The 16,849-nt window shown below is 39.4% G+C and overlaps 1 protein-coding gene across 2 annotated transcripts; it reads right to left on the minus strand.

Annotated features, from left to right (window-relative positions):
• Positions 1–2,342: 2,342 nt before the first annotated feature.
• On the minus strand, positions 2,343–16,366 carry LOC140528492 (keratin, type I cytoskeletal 24-like). Of its 2 annotated transcripts, XM_072646373.1 has the most exons (8): positions 15,985–16,366; positions 15,447–15,529; positions 12,765–12,921; positions 12,440–12,601; positions 12,228–12,353; positions 8,292–8,509; positions 7,780–7,808; positions 2,343–2,670 (listed from the first exon to the last, which is right to left on the minus strand). In XM_072646373.1, exons 1-8 carry the CDS (start codon positions 16,339–16,341, stop codon positions 2,570–2,572), a joined length of 1,233 nt encoding a protein of 410 aa, XP_072502474.1. In that variant the 5' UTR covers positions 16,342–16,366; the 3' UTR covers positions 2,343–2,569. The 2 variants fall into 2 exon arrangements, with proteins under 2 accessions (XP_072502474.1, XP_072502475.1); XM_072646374.1 differs by lacking the exon at positions 7,780–7,808.
• Positions 16,367–16,849: the final 483 nt, after the last annotated feature.

Here is a 16,849-nt window from a genome sequence, read left to right on the forward strand (position 1 = left end):
CTTTGTACCCTCTGAAATTCCTTGTTGTAAGGATTCACTTCAACACCTTCCCCCCACTCCTTTGCAAAGTGGAGGTCCATAGGTATTTGTTGATGTTGTTTAGGCGTATCTAACTCTTCATGACCCCATTTGGGGTTTTCTTGGCAAAGATATGGAATAGTTTGCCATTGCCTTCTCCAGCTCATTTTATAGATGAGGAGACTGACACAAACTCAAGTGACTTGCCCAGGGTCACACAGCTAGTAAGTGTCTGAGGCTGTATTTGAACTCAGGTCTTCCTGATTCCATTCTGTCCACTGTACCATCTAGCTGCCCCTTCCATAGGTATGGAACACTGCATATATTTTCAGTTTTTTTGATGTATTGATCATTTGTGCTGATTGTTTTTTTTCTTCATTTCCTTATTGTAAGGGATGGATTTCTAAGAATATAGAGGGAAATTTAGGAAATGCAAAATTGCAAGATGGCAATGAATTTCATTTAAAAACAGTTCATATTAGTCAGCCAATAAACATTTATGAAGCAGTTTGTGTTAGGCACTGTATCTCTGGGGATACAAAGAAAGCAAAAAACATCTCCCTCTCTGTATCCCCAAGGCAATATTCACAGCATTGGTGGTGACTCTGAATATGCCAGTGTAGTTCTCAGTTGCAAAATATAATAGACTCTCCAGAGTCTTTATTCATTCATTCATTCATTCATTCATTTATTCATTTATTTATTTAGACACCCAGAAAGCCAAATCCCAGAACCAGAAAGCAAAATCCATCCTGGTGACCAAGAAGTTAATAAGCATGAGGACCTCAGGGAGCAAAGCCATTCCCAAGCCTCCCTTCTCACAAGCAAATACGCACGAGCCTGAGCCTTGCTGGGCACCTACCTGTGTCCTCTCCCCTTTGCCCCTACCGTGTTCACTCATTTCCTCCCGGTTCTGCTCCACCCTTCCTGTTCTGCCTGTTCAGCAAGTTCCTCCCACCACATGTGACTTAGGCTTCCAGGTGATTTAATGGGCCTATTAATGAATAGGAAAGGTTTTCCAATTCAAATTTCCATTACACTGTCTCTAGGAAGTCATTTTAATGGGGGAGACCACATGCAAACGACTATATACAGATAGGGTCTATGGAAATAATAGAGGGAAGGTACTGAAATGAAGAGAGATTGTGAAAGGCTTCTTGTAGAAGACAGAATTTTAGTTGTGACACAAAGGGATCCAGGGAATGCAGGGGATGGAGATCAGGAGGGAGAACGTTCTCATTTGTGGGGGACAGCCAGTGCAAATAGCCAAAGTGGAGGAACCTCGAGGAAGGCAGGGTCATTGAATCACAGAGCAGGTGGAAGCTTCTGTGTGCCATGGTGTAAGGAGACTGGGAAGATAGTGGAGCAGAGGAAGGTTATGAAGGGCTTTGAATACCAAAGAGAAGGTTTTATATTTGCTGCTGGAGGTGATGAGGAACCATTGGAGTTTATTGGGTAGAGTGGTGACATGGCCAGGCCTACATTTTAGGAAGCTCATTTTGATAGCTGAGTGGGAGGAGACTTGGGGTAGGGAGACCCACCAGCAGGTGATGAGGGCCTACATCAGGATGTTGGCATTGTCCGAGGAGAACAGGGGGTGTATTTGAGAGATGTTATGAAGGCAAAATTGGGGCGTTGGCAACATACTGGATATGGGGGTTTAGAAAGAGTGAGGGATTGAGGCTGACACCCAGGTTGGGAACCTGAGAGATTGGGAAGATGATGGTGCCCTTAATAGTAATAGGGAAATTTGGAAGCAGGGAGGCTTTGGGAGAAAAGATAACAAGTTCTATTTTGGACATGTTAAGTTTAATATATTAGCCTTGTGTCCTTACCCTGGAAGCTACTTTTTATTTATTTTGTCTTAGTTTTCTATATATGTATTGTTCTCCCACAATAGAATGTTTTTGTTTTGTTTTTGAGACTGGTTCTTCCAATTTCACCTAAGTTGGAAGTGTGGTAGTCACTCATGGACTTGATTGTACTCTTGATTGGCATGAAAATTTTTAACCTGTTCTGTTTCTGACCTGTGTTGTTTTGCGCAGTGGCCTCCCCGTCCTTAGGGCTCACCGTATTGGTGCCAGACTTACATAGGATGCCTGTCCAGCTTTAGATCACCTCAGCTCAAAACTTTGGAGCTCAAGAAATCCTGCCTGGTAGTAGGAATTCCAGCCTCTGCCTCCCTACAATAGAATTTAATCTCCTTGAGAATTGAGTCACATTTTTGTCATTTGTATTCCCAGAACCTTCCATAGAACCTAAAAAATGTCTGTTGAGTTGTTTTGAAAGCCCATAAAATATTTTAAAAAGTCCTAAAATTCATATGGTGTTAATGTAAGAAAAATTTTATTGAAAAAAGAATAAAAGACACCCCAAGTATACTTATGGCTTTACTTCTGTGACCAAAAGTAGAATTATTTGAAAAGCTCCCCTTTTCCCCAAGCCTTTCATGGCTTGTCAAGGATTGTCAAGACCTGGCATTCTATCTCTATGCATGAGACCTTCCATGCTCCATTTCTTTTAACATTATCAGAGCCTCTTTGATGACCTGTTAGGCTGATCTCTGATGAACATCTTTTATTTTTGATGAGACAACAATTCCATCAACCAGTTCTTCAACAATGGTTTTATAGAGAAAAGTTTTTGTTGGTTCTGTGAATGAAGTGAAATTAAACAAAAGTTAGAGATTGTGTGATACAAACACACCAATGCATTCCAAGTATCAAAAGACAGAGCTCTCTCCAGGGCTAGGTAGAAAGTCCATATATTTTATATTTACTAAATTTTTAAGGCAGAAAAATCCAGTAAATTTTGATTTTTGCTGATGTTGCAAAAAGATACCAAAGATATAGCTGGAGCAGATTAGAGCGTCGTTCCAGGGCATATAGATTTAGAAAGTAATTATAATACTTGGAGTTCTTTAAAAGCATAGAAATAACTGAGCTTAGTGCCTAGTTAGCAAGAAAAAAATTTAAGAAAAATAATAATCTGTCAAATTCCATGCTTCCTTCCCCCAAAAGGCACCCCCCACCCCTGTCCAGGTAAGCTGTTCCTTGGCTATTTCTCAGCCTGTGTGATAGGCTCCCCAACATGCTTTTTAGGATATATTTCATGCCACTTCCTGTGGGTATGTCTTGTACTATTTGTCCTGGCATGAAAACTACTAGTTTTGATTGCATAGTAAATTAATTAATCCTGCAAAAAGCATTCATTCAGTGTCTATAGGCTTATTATTTACCAGATGCTGGCAAAAATGAAACAGTCCCTGCTTTTATGGAATTTATATTCTATGACTGAAGGCAACATGAACAGTGGAAAGATCAGTGATTTGGAGTCAGAGGACATAAAATCAAGTGCTCTGTCTGCTACTGTGTAACTTTGGGCAAATCCCTTCACTTTCTTGTGACTCGGTTTCCTTATTTGTAAAATAGTATTTTGGATTAGATGATTTCATAGGCCCTCTCTACTTTTAAATCTATGATCCAATGATCTTATATATGGAAGTAAAGACAAAAAAGATAATTTTGGGAGGAGGCACTAATATCTAGAAAGACTAGGAAAGATCTCATGTAGAAGCTGGCATGTCAATAGGGCTTTGAAGAAGGCTAGGGATTCCAAGAGGTGGCGATGAAGAGGGAATACCTGGGACCAATCTGTGCAAAGGTATGGTAGGGAGAGATAGAACAACCTGGGTAAGAAAGAGAAAGCTTGGGATAATAATGATGAAATCTAGTCTATGTTGGAGAAAATCTAGAACCCTGGGCTGATTTTAGAATAAATACCATTTTATTGATCACAAATGCATAGAATAATTAGTGTTTCCAAGTAGAGATCCTGTTTTTAATTACTAGATAAGGTTGATTTATCATTAACATATGGAATATTGGCAGGTACTGACTTTTGTCATCCATATCCATCCCTTAATATGGTGATGAAGAGAGGAGAGAACAGGGGAGAGAGTTATCCTCTGGAAGTTCTTAATTTTAAGTCTATTATTGATAACCTAGAGACCAGGAATAAGGAAAATGATAAAAGAGAGGAGTCTGTGAATCTGTAAATTTAGAGCTTGGGAGGGATCTTAGAAATCATCCAGGTGAACCTCCTCATTTTACAGACAAAGAAACTGTGACCCAAGGAGGGTAAGTGATTTTCTTAAGGTTGCACAGATGAAAGAGTGAAGATTTGAACCTAGGTGCTTTAACTACTGCCCTTGCTTTCCACTGCCAGACAGCTAAGGGGCAAAGTGGGTAGAGCACCAGACCTAGAGTCAGGAAGACCTGAGTGCAAATCCAGCCTCAGATACTTCCTGGCTATGTGACCCTGGGTAAGTCACTTAACCCTGTTTACCTTAGTTTCCTCATCTGTAATATAAACTAAAGAAGAAAATGGCAAAGTACTCTAGTATCTTTGCTAAGAAAACCCCAAATGGGGTTACAGAGAGTCAGACATGACTAAAAAGTGAACAGCAGCTAAAGAAAAGCAAACAGCTGGGATGGGAGCTAATTTTAAAACCAGACAATCATTTTAGATTATGATTACTTTAGATTATGCAAGTTGGAAAGAATTTTGTCAGCATCTAAGTTGAATTTAATGAGAAAAAAAACTACTAAAGCTACAAGGAATTTTACTTTCTGTTATTGATGCATATGTCACATTGGAGAAATGATGAAGTAAGGTTGAAAATGCCCTAGATTAGAAGTAAAGTTCAGATCCTGGGTTTCGCCACTTCCTACCTGTGAGACCTTGGATGAATAACTTCTTGTTTGAAATCCTATGCTGGCAGATTGAACAAAACAACAAAAAACCCCCAGATTACACAAGTAGCACACAACAAAGATGTTTGGGCAGTTAGGTGGCATGGTGGATAGAGTCTGATGTCAGGAAGACTCATCTTCCTGAATTTCAATCTGGCCTCAGACATTTATTAGCTGTGTGACCCTGGTCAACTCACTTAACCCCACTTGCCTCAGTTTCCTCATCTGTGAAAATGAGCCGGCAAAGGAAATGGCAAATCACTCCAGTATCTTTGCCAAGAAAAGCTTAAATGGGGTTACAGAGAATCAGATATGATTGAAAAAAGTTAGTGGGTTCAGGTTTCCATCTTTTACTGGGTGTTTGCATTTTGATCACAGGCTATAAATCTACAAGATCTCTTAGAGATTATCTAGGACAACCTCCTCATTTTTTGGAGGGACAAATTGAATCCCAGAGAAATTAAATAATTTGTTCAAGGCCATGTAGGTAGTAAATACTAGAATTGGGATTTGAACCTAGAACTTTTGTCTCTAAATGCAGTGTCATATAAATTCAACATATCCCAAACTGACTTCATTCTCTCCACTTCCAAATCAGCTTTCCTCCCCAATTTCACTATTATTGTTACTGGCATTGCCTAAATCTGAGTAACAAAATACCGGAATTTTCTTTTGACTCCTTGTCTGTGTTTTTCTACATCTAGCCAGTTTCCCATGTCTTGTCATTTCAGCCTTGAAGGATCATAGAATCTTAGATCTACAGCAGTAATCTAGTTTATCTAGTTCAACTATTTTACAGATGAGGGAACTGAGGTATAGCGACAGTAGGTGACTTGCTTTAGGCAACCCAGGAAGTAAATGGCAGAGTTCCTGTGATTCCAGGTATAATACTCTTTCTACCTTTCCATGAACTCCTGGATTTTTATTGTATTCTCCTTTCTTTCCATTGCCTTGTCATTACAATACAGTAGCCTTTTCTAGGTTATTTATATGTAGGAAACATTTGGAGATAGCAAAACTGATCTTCAAAAAAGTCACTGGGTAGAGGGTCCAACTCCTCCATATCTATACACAGTAACAGAAGTCAATTTCCAATGGGAGGAGGAGTTTCAAAGGCTGAGAGAACAGCGTATGGTCAGCTTGTACAGAAACTAGCCCAAAAAATGATGATGAGTTTGGAAAGTAATAGAAATGACAACGAATCTTCATTCCCAGGGGAGGGGGCACAGTACAGGAATGTTGTCAGAGGGGAGCTAGAGTCAGTAGGGGGCAGGATGGGAGAAAGGGGGACTCAAATAATCATTTAATAGATTTCAAGATAAATGAGAATAGCTTACAAAGAGATAAAAGAATGGGGTGGGGGGGGAATGTAATTTGGAGAATGTAAAGCATTTAAAAACTTCCTATGACTGGAAGGGAAGACATGAAAGTCCTCAGGCTGAGAATAGAGAAGTGGTGGGAAAATAGATGTTCTCATACTCATTAAAATGAGAATGAACCCAAGGGGTAAACAGTAGAGCAAGAAAATCCAGAGTTCTCTGATTGTTCACAGAAGGCGAGGTTAGATGAAAGACAAAGGAGTATGGTCAAGAAACAGGATGGTAAGACCAACTTATGAAGAAATGACAAAGATTCATTAGCAGCCAACTGGGATAGTGGACAGAGCCCTCAGCCTGGAATCAGGAAGACCTGAGTTCAAATCCAACCTCAGATTCTAACGGGTAACACCAGGCAAGTCACTGAACTGCTGTTTGCCTCAGTTTCTTCATTGGTAAAATGGGGATAATAATAATAGCACCTACCTCCCAGGGCTGTTGTGAGAATTAAATGTGAAAGTAATTGTGAAGTACTTAGCACAGTGCTTGGCACATAGTAAGCACTATCTAAATGTTAGCTTTTATGGTGATGATGAAGATCCAAATTCAAATATGGCCACAGACACTAGTTTTGTGATTCTGGGCAAATCACTTAACCTCTGTATGCCTCAGTGTCCTTGGCTCTAAAATGAGGATAATCATAGCACCTGCTTTTCAGGATTGTTGTGAGGGTCAGATGAGATAATATTTTTGAAGAGCCTAGTACCATGCATGGTATATAGTAGGTGCTTAGTAAATGCTCCTTTTCTTCCTTCTTTATCCATTGTGCTTTCCAGTTTAATAAAACTATATTTGCTCTGGACAAAAGTTTTAAATGCTAATAAAACTGTTTTATGTTTGCTCTGAATAAAAGTTTCTAGTACCATTTTTCCTCCCTAACCTGTCACCTAAATCTTGCTCTCTCATCATCAAGCTCATCCAGTTCATACACATGATCTTTAATTCATTCATTAAAAAATGATTGTATTGGTTGTAGGTTTTACCTCTAAACCCAAACAACCATACCTAACACAGTCATTACTAGCAAATTTGGTGTCCTAGACAAGCACCACAAAATTTACTCCAGGTAAAACAGCAAGAAAGACATCTTCCCATCAACTTTTCAAGACAAATTCTTTTTGGAGGTATGGGGACATTTTAAGATTAAGGCCAATTGGGATTAGAGATGGATCTGTACAGGGGAGATACGACACTTAGCACATGGATCTGTGGATAAAGACCCCAAGAAACTCCCAGGAGCCTCTCTGGGTCACTTAACTTTTTTGAATGTCAGTTACCTCATCTATAAAAGATTGCTAATACTTGTAGTACTCATGCAGATGCTATGATTATTCCTATTATATAGTTGAGCAAACTGAAGCAAGCAGAGGTTAAGTGACTTGTCTAGGGTCACACAGCTACAAAGTACCTGCGAACTCAGGTCTTCCTAACAATAATAATAACTAACATTTATATGGCATTTACTATGTGCCAAGCACTGTGCTAAATGGGCTATTGTGAAGAGAGTACTTCCTATGTAAATATGAGCTATTGTAATTTTCAAATTACAAATCTTCATCTCTATCTAATATATGAAATCTCTAATGAAAGAGATATTCTCATGGGGAAAAATCCCTAGAGAAGTTACTTACCTTTCTTAGCTCTGTTTTCAAGCCCAGGGCTGAAAAAAACACACAAAAAACCAAACACCTTTTTATGATTGCTGGAATTCATTCCCCCAAAATTCTAAAACTCATTCCATTTTCATTTTTGAAAACTGAAATCTGGACACTGAAGCATGTTTGTTGCTTATTTTTATTACCCCTTTTCTGTATCTCCAGTGCTTAGCACAGTCTGTGGTACACACTAGGCTTTTGATAAATACTTCTTGACTTGACCTGAATTGGTTTAGTTTGCCTCCAATGGGCAATCAGTCATTTGCCTGTGGGTTTGGAGTATGAGGGAAGAAGGTAGAGTAAGTAAGGATACCATGATGCTCTTGGGAATTGTTTGGTGTGGTTTGGCATCATGATAATTCACCCCCCCCCCCCATCCCTTCTCCTTCAGTGTGGAGATAGCTTCAGTCTAATTTGAATGAGATGAGAAGGAAGAGTGTCCAGGAAGGGGAATGTCTATTTCCTGATACATCTGTTTCTCCGCTTACCCTCCCTCTTCATCAAGCAGGCGGCGATAGGTCTCGATTTCATTCTCCAGGTGAGTCTTGATGTTGAGTAGCTGCTTGTACTCTGTGCTCTGGTTCTCTGCTTCATCTCGGATCTGAATGAGCTGAGCCTCGAGTGAACTGATTTGGTTTTGGGTTTGCGAAAGCTGGGTGCTGTACCCAGCTTCTGTCTCTGACAAGTTGCCTTCAAGGGATTTTTTCTGATAGAAGGAAATGAATTATATAATGAAAAGAAAAAGACTGAGCTGTGAGATAAACATTAAAGTGCTTCATTTTCACTTGTAGAATAGTTGTGAAGGCACTTTGATAATCATTTATATGTTCTGTTCTGTTAGTCATCTTTCACGAATAAGTAGGACAATGAAGCATAGTATCATTCAGGTTGACAAGACATTTGTAGGTTGGGGAAATTTTTGGATTCCGCTGAAGCATGGTGCAAAGGAAAGAGCCTTATATAGAGACACAGAGGACCTGAGTTCATACACTGCCTCAGATACTTACTAGCCATGTGACCTTGGGAAAGTTACTTAACCTCTATGGGCCTCAGTTTCTGCATCTGTAAAATAAGAGTTGGACCACAAGCCTCTAAAAACTCTTCTAGCTCTAAACCTATGTTCCAGTGAGCCCACTTTATTGAGTGCTTTGAGGAAGGGTTGATCACCCCAAAAGGCATCCTGAGGGCCTCTGTCTTCCTTTCTGAGTCCATTCTGAGTCCATTGTGAAAACACAGGTTCCCCAAAAGCACAGAAAAAATCCTGCTCTCCTTCAGGATATTATGAAAAAAATAATTAAAGTTAGGAAATCCTCTTCCAAGAGCCAGCTAAGTGGTCTAGCAGATAGATAACTGGACCTGGAGTTAGGAAGATCAGAGTTCAAATCTGATCTTGGGTACTCAATAGCTGGGTGACCCTGGACAAGTCTGCCTCAACTGTAAAATGGGGGAGATAATAGCATTTACATTGAGATCAAAGGAGATAATATTTATAAAAACTTTAACACAGTGCCTAGTACATAGCAGGGGCTTAATAAATTCTTGTTCCCTTTCCCCTCTCCTTTATGTGATAAGAACATGCTTGTTTTAATTCACTGGCACATTTTTGGTATTTTCCCATTTGTTCTTTATAACCTTAAGAGGTTTTCAGTGATATTTGCTTCTCTCTCTATGCAGGATGAGCTTTGTGTTTGATTTACATGTATTATACTTCTGAGAGGACAAAGACCATTTTAACATAATTCTGGTCTTCTGGATGCTGCCCGGCACTTGAGGCATATGAGTGAATGCTTAACAAGTGCTTATTATTGTCATTCTGATATTAACTGCAAGCTTACGAGAGTAAAAAGAGAAATTGATTTAAACACATTGTTAGAGAAGTTAAAATCATGCCTGCATTTTTAATATTCACTAAATACACAAAAAGTCTATATGGATCAATTCTCCTTCAAGTAAGAGTGTATCCTTACAACCTCCCCAAGAGATAATACTGGTAAATTAATTATGAATACTGTCCAGTGTTTCCTTAACACAGATCTCATTTTGCACATTTGTGGCTTTTCATTCATTCATTCACAATCTATCTCTTGAATAACAGCTATGAGGGTGAATGAGCCTTTCCCTGTTGTCATTTTCAGTCACATCCAACTCTCCATGACCTCATATGGGGTTTTCTTGGCAAAGACATTGGAATGTTTTACCATTTCCTTCTTCAGCTCATTTTGCAGCTGAGGAAAATGAGGCAAGCAGTGATTAATTGATTTACCCGGAGTCACACAGCTAGTAAGTGTCTGAGGCCAGTTTTGAACTCAGGAAGATGGTTCAGTTAGATGATGTAGTAGAGAAAGGGCCTGGCCTGTGTTTAAATCTGGCCTCAGTTGCTAACTAGCTGTGTGACCCTGGGTAAGTCACTTAACCTCTCTGTGCCTTCAATTTCCTCATCTGTAATATGAGGGTAATTATACCACATCCCTTCCAGGGTTGTTGTGAGGACCAAATGAGATAATAACTGTAAATCACTTAGCATAGTGCCTGGCATGTACGTGCTATAGAAATGTTAGCAAGCCCTTTACAACCTGTCCCTTCCTGCTTTTCCTGTATTCTTAGGCTCTTTCCCCATCTCCTCGTTCTTTGATCCACTACACCAGCCTCCCACCTCACACATTAATCTTGTGACTTTGTGCCTTTTGCCCTGGGCTAGGACGTACTTCCTTCTTCCCTCTACCTTCCGACAGCCCTCCGCTCCTAGATTAGCTTTTGCAATGGGGCATTTGTGGTTCTTTCAGCTGCTAGTGCTCTCTTCTCTATGATTGCCTTCTATTTTCTCTTTTTATAGGGTGTCTGTCCCCAGAGTCCTAGCCCAGTCTTAAACCTTGGATACCTTTTTAGCTTTAAGACCTTAAAACTGCACTAAGGTTTTTGGGACACCCCCTAGGTCTTATACGTGCTTAGTTATTTACTCATTGTCTCCCTCATTAGATTGTCAGTTCCTTGAGGGTAGGGAAGTGTCTTTTGCCTTTCTTTGTATCCCCAGGACTTAGCATAGGGCCTGGCATATTGAGTTGGCACTGAATAAGTACTTGTTAGCTGACTGACTGATTTAGAAATTGACACGGCCTCTCAGCCTTTCAACGTCAGGCATCACAGGCATGTGCCAGAGCTGCGTTGATGGAGGCAGTTTTCCCATCAGGAGTTGCTTGAAGTGATGACATCTCAAGTTTGGACCCCAAAACTAACTAAAATAAAATAAAAAGCCCTACTAAGTGCAAAGTTCAATAAGGATTCTAGCCTGAAGGCAAAATTTGCCTTTTGGTGAATAGAGGTATTTCAGGGGCTCTAATGTTTGTCAAGTGGATTTGATGATATGATTAGTCATTTTGTTTCCAGGTTTTTCATCCTGGCAAGTTCACTAGAAACACTCACCTGTGAACTAATGAATGCAGTAACAAAGTGTGAAACCCGCATTTCTGAGTTAGCCTTTTAAGGAGGGCTCTGAACCTTGTTGGTATAATGGACCCCTTTGACAGCTTAAGGACCTTTTTTTTTTTTTCAGAACTATGTTTGTAAATGCAGAAAATAAAAAAATATAAGATTACAATGGAAACAAATTCTATTGAAAGTCATATGTTTTTTAAAAAGTTCATAAACCTTTGGTTAGTAATAATAGTTAGCATTTAAATATATAGCTCTTTAAGGTGTATGTAGCACTTTATAAGAAACATCATCTCAGTTGATCCTCACAACAACCTTGTGTTACAGGTGCTATTATTATGCCCATTTTATAGATGAGGGAATTGAGGGAGCTAGGGATTAAGAGACTGATTTGCCCAGAGTTGGAGAACTCATTACGTGTCTGGGATGGGATTTGAACTCGGGTCTTTCTGACTCCAGGGTCAGCATTCTAGCCACTGTGCCAGCATTTTTTTAATGTTAAGAATGAAAGTTTTACCAAGGATGATAATATTCAGTAACTTCCTCATTTCTGACATGAAATCATGCTGATATCTCCTTCCTGAGATTGGCTTGTGTTTACTTCGTGTTTATGTCATGTATACTTTAATGGGTGCGTGCTGTTCCCCTGATAGATTAGAATCAGGGACTATTCAGTTTTTGTCTTGGTGGCTTCATTGCTTACCTCAGTGCCTGGCACACAAGTACTTCTTGGTTGACTGATGGATTATCTGTGCTGAACACTATTTGTAGGTGGAGAAATAAGTACAAATATTATCTCATTTGATCCTCACACTAACCCTGGGAGGTAGGTTCTGTTATGATCCCTATTTTTCATTTGAGCAACCCAAGGCAAGCAGAATTGACTAGTTAAGTGTCTGAGGATGGATCTGAACTCACGACTTTCTGACACCAAGTACAGTAGTTCTCTAGCTACCATATCATCTAGCTGTTTTTAATTTCCATGTTTTACTTACCAGGGCCAAGGCTGACTGCAGTTCAATCTCCAGGGTCTGTGAAGTCCGTTTCAGCTCTGCTATCTCTGTCTTGGCAGAGTTGGATTCATCAGTGGCAAAGGAGATCTGCTGCTGTAGCAACTCGCTCTGAAATGATACCATCAGGAAGCAGGTTGAGTGCCATCAGATATGCCAAGACTTGGCTTAATGACCTCAAGCATACTTTGATTTACCTTGTTATTGAACCAAGTTTCAACATCTTTGCGATTCTGTTCAGCCAGGGCTTCGTACTGAGCTCTCATGTCATTCAGAAGTTTAGTCAGATCAGTCCCAGGAGCAGCGTTCATTTCCACATTCACGTCCGAATTTGCAGCCTTTTGCAGACCTTTCATTTCCTGGATTAAGAACAATTAGTGAGTCGTAGTAGCTGATGAAAACAAGAATGCTCCATAGAATTCACTTCACCCACAGTAGGGCTTCTTTACCTTATCAGATGGCTATCATAAACAAAGCAAAATATTTGAAAGGTGATGTTTATTTTGGTGTATATATGCATACCTCTGCATGGTTCTTCTTGAGATAAGACACTTCCTCTGACAGGGTTTCGATCTGCATCTCTAGGTCTGTCTTGGTCAAAGTCAGGTCATCCAAGACTCTGCGTAAACCATTGATGTCAGATTCCACGCTCTGGCGGAGGGCCAGTTCAGTCTCATACCTTTGAAAAAATGTTGACAATTTTTTTGAGTCAATTGATCAACCGATATTTCCCATGATGTGTCAGACACTGTGTTAAGAGCTGGAGGAAAAAAAGAAAGGCAAAAGACAGTTTCTGTCTTCGAGAAACTTATAGTCTAATGGGAGAATTCAACATGAAAACAACTACGTAAAAATAAACTATATACAGGATATATTGGAGATAACAAAGGAAGGCGTAATTTTGTTGTAAAATGCACTTTATGCTTTTAAAATTGTTGACTATGTTAGTAGAAATAATTCTTCTTAGAAATTAATCCTTCAAATAATTTATGAAGGGGTTCTCAAGATCATAGATTTAGAAGATATATAATCTAACCCTCTCATTTTACAATAAGAAGACTGAGGCTCGGAGAGTTTAGATGATTTGCCCATGGTTACCCAGAGAGTAAGTGATAGAGTTGGGCTTTGAACCTAGGCCCTCTGACTCTAAGTCCAGGCTCTATCTGTGGCATCAGGTCATCTTCCCACTAAAAGGGTTCCAATACTTCAGTACTTCAGCTATCTAGTATAATGTATGCTCCTTGAGGGTGGGAGTGGAGGGCAGCTAGGTGGCACAGTGAATAGAATGGTGAACCTGGAGTCAGGGAGACTCATTTTCCTAATTTCAAATCAGTACTCAGGACTTGAGTTCAAATTTGACCTCAGACACTTACTAGCTGTGTGACCTTGGCAAGTGACATAACCGTGTTTGTCTCAGTTTTCCTCATCTGTAAAATGAGCTGGGGGTGGTAACAGCAAACAACTCCAGTATCTTTGCCAAGACAACCACAAATGAGGTCACAAAGAGTTGGACACAACTGAAATGACTGACTAACAAGAGGGCAAGGGATTATTTTTGTTTCTCTCTTTTTTTTTTGAGGTGCCTTGTACTTAATAGGTACTTAATAATTTTTTTTTATCAAATTGAATTGGATTCAATGATAATTTGATTGAAGAGGGGTAGATTTTAACTCATATTACTTTCAGAGTTGTTGTGATCAAAAAACTCCTAATTCTAGGGCCAGCTTGATTAAATACCTAGGTTCCTTCTTCTCCCGTATTTAATAGGACCTGGCAGAATTGATGCTTTGCTGGTGTCCTCTCTAAGAATATACAGTGGTTTCATTTTGCAGTCTTAATGTGCTATATAAATGCAAGCTCTTAGGTAGGATTCCTGTGAGCAATGAGATTCCCTAGTGTATTTATGTTAAATAAGATTTAACAGTGGTCATTTTCCAAGACTTCATCTGTTCCAGTAGGTCTAAGGCACTACTATAATGATCTGTAGTGCCAGTGGGGAAATAGAATTACACCTGTTCCATAAGGTCTGAGACACTGTTATAACTATAGGGTCATTAGAGAAATAGATACTATTTATACACTTTTTTTTTCTGTTATGAATATCTATTATAGTGGAAATAGCAGAAAGGAGAAATTGCACCTGAAGACTTGTATCTGGAATCAGAAGACTGGGTTTGAGTTCTAGTTCAGTTGTTTCCTAGCTGCATGATGACGGATAAATTACATCATCTCTCCAAGCTTTAGCAAAGTGGATTATAGATTGAGATCTGTAAAGGATCTCAGAAGGTATCTAGTTCAACACTCTTATTTTACAGATGAAGAAGCTATGGCCCGTGGAAGTTAATTGACTTTCCCAAGTGCTGGCCCTGGAGTCACGAGGACTTGAATTCAAATGTGACCTCAGACACTTACTAGTTGTCTGACCTTGGGCACATCACCTCCCCATTTGCCTCAGTTTCCTCATCTGTAAAATGAACTGGAGAAGGAAATGACAAACCACTTCAGTATCTACCAAGAAAACCCCAAATGGGGTCACAGAGAGTTGGACACGACTGAAACAACTCAATAACAACTTCTGACTCTAAGTGCTCTTAGATTTTTCAGAGCATCTGGATGTTTTTTCCACTATTCTATGCTGGAGCAGAAAGGAGACCTTAAAAGTAATTTAGTCCAATTTCCTCTTTTTATAGATAAGGAAACTGAGGTCCAGAGAGAAGTGACTTGACCAAGGTCACACAGATTGTGTCAGAGCCAGAATTCTAATCTGGCTCCTCTACCTCTAAATCATCTCAGGTATGCTGTATTTGTTCTTTATGAAGAAGATAATATTTGTGACATTTATATGAGAGAGTTCTTTGGGAGAGTTCTCTGTGGACTAAAGCACTCTATGTTGTTGGTCAGTTATTTCAGTTGTATCTGATTCTTCATGACTCTATTTGGGGTTTTCTTGGCAAAGATACTGGAGTGGTTTGCCATTTCCTTCCCCAGTTCATTTTACAGATGAGGAAATTGAGGCAAATAGGGTTAAGGGACTTGCCTAGAGTCACACAGATAGTGTCTGAGGCAGGTCTTCCTAACTCCATGCTCAACGTTCTATCCACTGAGCCACCCAGCTGCCCAAAGCACACTATAGTTTGCTATTATTAGTGAGACTTGATTAATATTTGATTTTCTTTCCCTCCCACCCACACTTTTGCCTCTTACTTTAATCTGAAGTCATCAGCAGCTAATTTCACATTGTCAACCTGGAGCATGAGGTCGGCATTACTAAGAGTTGAATCCAAGATCTGTACGTAAAAGAACATAATGAAATGTATACTAAATTCCCCTGTGCTGTGATAGACCCTTGATGAGATGGCCAGTCACCCAACTTCAATGCTTTTCAAGATAATGTGCAAAGTATCTAGTTCTTCAATAACAGCATTCATTCAACAATTATTTTACATTTCTTCATAAGATAATACAATTTTGGGGCAATGATGACAAATGAAAGCACTTCATTACTAGTGAATCAAACTTTGGAATCTTCGAAATAATTCTATTTATTTCCTCTTAACATGAATGATATAAGAACAAGGGAGTTAAAAAAAGAAATGTTCACTGTTATTTCTCAGTATGTATTCTGTTATTCAGTGTTTTAATTTTCCTTAGCCAAGATGGACATAGTTACAAGATGCTCTAGGAAATTAGTCTGATCATTTTCAGTTTAACTGCAATTTTTAACAATAATGACATTTCTTACCTTTTGTTTGAGTTCTTCAATCATCTGGTAATATTCAGAGTAGTCCTGATTTTCTCCATGACTGGCACTGCCAGGCCCAAATTTCTTATACCATTCTTTGATTTTATGTTCGAGCTCAGCGTTTGCCTCCTCTAGAGCTCGAACCTTGTCTAGGTAGATTGCCAGGCGATCGTTCAGGTTTTGCATAGTTCCTTTTTCATTGCCAGAGAGAAGCCCATTTTCCCTCCCACCAGAATTATATCCACCAAAGCCTCCACCTGAGGAACCACCCAGACCATACTTTTTCCCTGTGGTCCCCCCTCTCCCTTGGCCAGAACTGAACTGCCAAAGACTTGACTTTTGGACAGAGTATGACATGATGTTCCCACTTCAACCCTCCCAAAGTAAGTACCTCCAGCAGTGTGTTCAGAGAGATATCAATTAATAGCCCTTTTATACAGGATAAAGTGGGTGTTTCATGCTTGATACGGATCACTTGAAGGCTTTTTTGTTTTTTAATGACATCTGAAATCCTTAATTATTTTCATTAATTATTTGTTAAACCTACCCTTGTATTTGTTTAAAGGTACTGGAATTGCCTTTAGGTGTTGATTATCTCACCCTTAGAGGAATGAAGTTTGTATCTTGATGTGATTTCAGCCTAGCTAAGCGTTTATTTTCTTTTATCATATTTCAGGCCCCCACACATGTTTTTTCCATTTTTGTGGCTGACTGATAATCATTTATTTTTCTTTGGAATGACATGGTAGGTGGGTCATTTTTTCCCCCAGATGGAATGACCTGATAGTCTTTTTCAGGCTGGTTCAGAGATTACAAGGTGAGGTAACAGCATGGAGCAAATCCTCGTCCTGTGTGGCATATGATA

This window comes from Notamacropus eugenii, chromosome 2 (assembly GCF_028372415.1).
Source record: "Notamacropus eugenii isolate mMacEug1 chromosome 2, mMacEug1.pri_v2, whole genome shotgun sequence".
Classification (NCBI taxonomy): domain Eukaryota; kingdom Metazoa; phylum Chordata; class Mammalia; order Diprotodontia; family Macropodidae; genus Notamacropus; species Notamacropus eugenii.